The following is a 5,699-nucleotide window of genomic DNA, read 5'->3' as shown; positions in this document are numbered from 1 at the left end:
GACAACAATCCTCGTCCTCATTATTTTGAGATAGACGACCAACATAATGCATTCTTCAGCCCAAGGGATGCTTCTTAGGATGACGCCTTTGGTTCAGCAACCAACGAGGTGGAAAGGAAGGTGAAGGCTATCGAGGAAAAGCTCAAGGCAATGGGGAATACTAATGTTTTGGGCCTTGATGCGGAAGAAATGTGCTTGGTACCTGGGTCATCTTTCCGGACAAGTTCAAAGTTCTGGACTTTGAAAAATATAAGGGAAATAGTGACCCTAGGACGCACATTAGGGCATACTGCCGAAAGATGGCTTCCTATTCCAGCGATGATCAACTTCTAATGCATTTTTCCAGGATTCCCTCAGTGGGGCATCTTTTGATTGGTACATCAACTTGAGGGTAACCATATTCACACATGGAGGGAAATGGCCAAGGCATTCCTCGAGTACTATCAGTACAACACTGATATGGCACCTAATCGCACGCAATTGAAAAATCTGACTCAGAGGTCTGAGGAGTCCTTCAAAGAGTATGCCCAACGGTGGAGGGAATTAGCTGCTAGGGTACAACCCCCATTGCTAGAAAGAGAACTGGTATACATGTTTATGGGAAACCTGTAAGGTCCATACCTTGATAGAATGGTAGGGAGCACCTCTTCGGGCTTTTCTGACCTGGTCTTAGCCGGTGAAAGGATAGAAAATATGATTAAAATGGGAAAGATCCAGAACTCTGCCAGTACTTCTAGTGCATCGAAGAAACCTTTTGTTCCCTACGGTAAAAAACGAGAAGGCGAGACCAATGCCTCCTCCGTCATTCAAACAAGAAATCCCACTTATCCATAAGTAGCCGCCATAGCTCCCGTCCAACCAAGTCAATAACAACCATTTGCAATTCTGTTCAAACTCAACAACAACAACAACAACAACAACAACCGCAACATCAACAACCACAGTATCAACAACAACAACAAAGGATGCGAAGGCCCGAGAGAAGATTTGACACAGTTCCCATGCCTTATAGCCACATTCTACCATATTTATTGAGGGGATCAATTGTACAACTAAGGGAGTTAGGACCCCCACCAGCAGTTCTTCCTCCCGGTTATGATGCAAATGCCCGCTGTGAATTTCATTCTGGCGCTCCTGGGCATTCGATCGAGAATTATAAAGCATTAAAGTACAAAGTTCAAGATCTTATTGATTCTAAGGCAATCATGTTCGCCCCCAAGGGGCCGAATGTAAATAATAACCCGATGCCCCCTCACAACAATGCATCCGTGAATATGATGAAAGCTGACAATTGAAGGAGATTGATGTCCTGTGTGGACGAGTTAAAAACACCACTCATCGAGATCAAGAATGCTTTAATGAGGGATAATGCCTTTCCCATCTGTAGTAATGACTGTGAACACTGTCTGATTAACCCGCAACAATGTAGAACATTGAAGTCTGTCATACAACAATTAATGGACCAAGGGATCTTGGTGGTAGACTGTCCGTCCACAAAGGAAGATGTGTCTACCCTCGAGATACCATACGACGAAGTCCCTCCTCTGCAAATTCCATATGACTTCTCTCAGTTAACTCTGTCGACAAATCCTGTTACTCCAATCATAATAACAGTTCCCACACCATTCCCATATGTTGACACCAAGGTAGTCCCATGGATGTATGACACCTCAGTCTACATTCATGGTCAGAAGATTCAAGAAGAACTGTTGAAGTCTAGTGATCCAATGATCAATATCACCGACACTAGCGGAATCATGAGAAGTGGGAGGATATTTTCACCAACACCCACTCCAATTGGAACTATCAATCCTTCAACTTCAGACAAAGGCAAACAAATTGATGGCGCTCAGCAAAGACAAGACCCTGCACCTTCCAATGAAGTAGACGAGTTCTTACGCATTATCAAGAAGAGCGATTATCGAGTAGTTGATCAACTTAACCAGACACCCTCGAACATCTCAATGTTGTCTTTATTAATGTGCTCGGAGGCTCATAGGGATGCTTCGGTAAAATTTCTGAGGACAACTCATGTACCGCAAGAGATATCTGTTTGTCAGTTTGAAGGAGTAGTTAACAATATCGCTACTAGCTTAAACTTGGGTTTTAGTTATGAAGAGCTTCCCGCCGAGGGGAGGAATCATAACAAGGCTCTCCATATTTCTATTGAGTGTGTGGACACAGTCCTATCAAGAGTTTTGGTAGACACTGGGTCTTCCCTTAATGTGATGCCTAAGAGCTCCTTTTCTAAACTAACTATTGAAGGACTCGTAATGAAGCCGAGTAAGCTTATAGTAAGAGCATTTGATGGGACTAGAAGGACTATAATCGGTGAGGTGAATTTTCCTATGAAGATTGGTCCTCATACTTTCCTTATCACTTTCTTCGTAATGGATATCTATCCAGCCTACAATTGTCTACTTGGGAGGCCTTGGATCCATTCGGCTGGTGCAGTCACTTCAATGCTCCACCAAAAATTGAAATTCTTAGCTGATGATAAACTAGTTGTTGTCGAGGGTGAGGAGGACATTGTCGTAAGTCACCTCGCATCTTTCCGATACGTTGAAGGAGAAGGGGAGATGAGGAAAATCCTGTTCCAATCATTTGAAGTTATCAATGTTGAAATGGTTTGCCCAGCAAAGGATGAATCAAAAGATGCCGAATCTCCAATGGCATCTCTTAAAGACGCCCTGAAAATCATAAAGGATGGACACCCCCAAGGATGGGGAAGATTGCTTGAACTTCCTGCCAACAAGGACCGTACCGGTTTCGGATACAACTCCCAGAATTTGAAGAAGCCCGCGCCGATAGCTACAAAGGGATCAATGCTCCTGCTATCTGAAAACTTCTCAAGTGCTGGTTCCCTTGATGACAACCGTATATGTGCCATGGAAGAAGAAGAAGAAGAAGATGTTGGGTTAATCTTCACAAAGACTGATGGAAAGGGTGCCACCAAATGGACCGAGATTGAAATACCTAAAGTAACTTTGATTGAAATGTAATTCCCAATGTTGTTTTCCTTCCTTTTTATCAAAAGAACCCATGTCAAGCCCAAGGCATGGGGGAATCATTTGTAGGGCCTCATCAAATTTTCTTATTAATCATTAATGAAAAAGGTTCATGTTCGCAATCAATTTTGAGATCCTTGCCTTTCATTTATTTATTTCACCTTTTTCAAAATGGCATTTTTCTTTCTTTTTTTTTTCTAAAAAAAAAATACTTTCAAATAATCCTTTCTTTCATATCAATAAAAGTGTGGACCTTAAATCATGCAGATCATCCTCGACAACCACCAATGACAATTCTGCTACGGTCTCGTACGATTTTGACAACCCGATTAATCAAGCCGGTGAAGAGTGTGAAGAAGAGGCCGAAATCCCTGAAGAATTGGCAAGGCTGCTCAAGCAACAGGAAAAAGTCATCCAGCCGCACGAAGAATCAGTGGAAGTGATTAACCTTGGGACAAATGAGGAAGCGAAAGAAGTCTGAGTCGACTCCGCTCTACAAGACAAGGTGAAGGCAAAATTGATTGAGATCTTGAAGGAATAAAAAGATGTGTTTGCATGGTCATGCCAAGATATGCCTGGCCTCGATACTGACATTGTGGTCCATCATCTACCCCTTAAAGAAGAACGCCCTCCAGTAAAGCAAAAGCTACGAAGGACCCGTCCTGACATGGCTATGAAAATCAAGGAAGAGGTACAAAAGCAGCTCAATACCGGCTTTCTAGCGGTCTCCAATTATCCTCAATGGATAGCTAACATTGTGCCTGTACCTAAGAAGGATGGCAAAGTAAGAATGTGCATAGATTATAGAGATCTAAATAGAGCAAGTCCCAAAGATGACTTTCCACTACCACACATTGATATGCTAGTAGATAATACCGCTCAATTCTCTATTTTCTCTTTTATGGATGGTTTCTCCGGTTATAACCATATCCGCATGGCTCAAGAATATATGGAGAAGACCACTTTTATAACACCATAAGGCACCTTCTGCTACAAGGTGATGCCTTTTGGATTGAAGAACGCCGGCGCCATATACCAACGAGCCATGATCACTCTCTTTCACGATATGATCCATAAAGAGATTGAGGTCTACGTCGACGGCATGATAGCCAAGTCTCAAACCAAAGAGGAACACCTTGTCAATATTGAAAAGCTATTTGAGAGGCTAAGGAAGTTCAAACTGAGGCTTAATCCCAACAAATGCACATTTGGGGTAAGATCCGACAAACTGCTAGGTTTTATCGTCAGTCAACGTGGCATCGAAGTAGATCCCGAGAAAGTAAAGGCCATACAAGCTATGCCTGCACCCAAAACCGAGAAGGAAGTCCGATGATTCCTAGGTAGATTGAACTACATTTCTAGGTTCATATCTCACCTCACTGCCACCTATGATCCAATCTTCAAACTTCTTCGAAAGGATCAAGCCATCATTTGGAACGATGATTGTCAAGATGCATTTGAGAAAATAAAGGAGTATTTACAAGAACCTCATGTGTTGATGCCTCATGTACCTGGTAGACCATTAATCATGTATCTCACAGTTCTCAAAGGATCTATGGGTTGTGTCCTCGGACAACATGACGAGACTAGTAGAAAAGAGCATTAAATATACTACTTGAGCAAGAAGTCCACTGATTGCGAGAGTAGGTATTCGATGCTTGAAAAGACTTGTTGCGCACTAGCATGGGCTTCCAAACTTTTAAGACAGTACATGCTCACTCATCGACATTGTTGATCTCTAAGATGGATCCTATTAAATACATCTTTGAGAAGCCAGCTCTAACCGGTAGAGTAGCCCGATGGCAAATGGCTTTAATCGAGTACGATATCCAACATGTCACTCAAAAGGCCATCAAAGGGAGTGTATTGTATGATTATCTTGCACAACATCCCTTGGACGATTATCAGTCTATGCGTTTTGAATTCCCCGATGAGGATATCATGTTGATTAGGGATTGCAACATCCCCGGTCCCGAGGAAGGACCCGAGCCTGGATCCCGATGGACCATGGTTTTTGATGGAGCTTCTAATGCTCATGGAAATGGCGATGGGGCAGTAATCACTTCTCCAACTAATTTCCACCTCCCCTTCACCGCCCGATTATGTTTTGAATGTACAAACAATATGGCCGAATACGAGATTTGTATCTTTGGTATTGAAGCTGCTATCGATCTTGGAATCAAAAATCCTGGAAGTCTATGGAGATTCAGCCTTAGTAATTAGCCAAGTCAAAGGAGATTGGGATACTAGAGCTCACAAGCTCATTCCTTACAAAGAGCATATCTTGAAACTAGTCCCCTACTTCGATGAAATTACATTCCACCACATCCCTCGAGAAGAGAATCAGCTAGCTGACGCTTTGGAAAGCTTGGCGTTCATGTTTAAAGTTAAGTGGAAGAACGAAGCGATGTCCTTTCACCTGAACTACTTGGACAAACCTGCTTACTTTCTGGCAGCAGAAGACGAAGCTGACAGTAATCCTTGGTTCTATGACATCATGAAATTCTTAGAGAACCAAGAGTATCCTGCGAACGCGTCCATCACCGACAAGAAGTATCTTCGAAAACTATCATCCAAATTCTTATTAAGTGGAGGGGTATTATACAAGAGAAATTATGATTCGATTTTGCTTAGATGTGTGAACAAGCAAGAAGCAAACCAGATTATAATAGAAATTCATGAAGGATCCTT

The 5,699-nt window shown here is 42.4% G+C and overlaps 1 protein-coding gene across 1 annotated transcript; it reads left to right on the top strand.

Moving 5' to 3' along the window:
- Nucleotides 1-1,304: 1,304 nt before the first annotated feature.
- LOC127096461 (uncharacterized) lies at nt 1,305-3,489 on the top strand. The gene is made up of 2 exons (XM_051035026.1): nt 1,305-2,998; nt 3,276-3,489. Exons 1-2 carry the CDS (start codon nt 1,305-1,307, stop codon nt 3,487-3,489), a joined length of 1,908 nt encoding a protein of 635 aa, XP_050890983.1.
- Nucleotides 3,490-5,699: the final 2,210 nt, after the last annotated feature.

This window comes from Lathyrus oleraceus, chromosome 6 (genome assembly GCF_024323335.1).
Source record: "Lathyrus oleraceus cultivar Zhongwan6 chromosome 6, CAAS_Psat_ZW6_1.0, whole genome shotgun sequence".
NCBI classification, from domain to species: Eukaryota; Viridiplantae; Streptophyta; class Magnoliopsida; order Fabales; family Fabaceae; genus Lathyrus; species Lathyrus oleraceus.
This window is presented reverse-complemented; position numbering and strand designations above follow the sequence as displayed.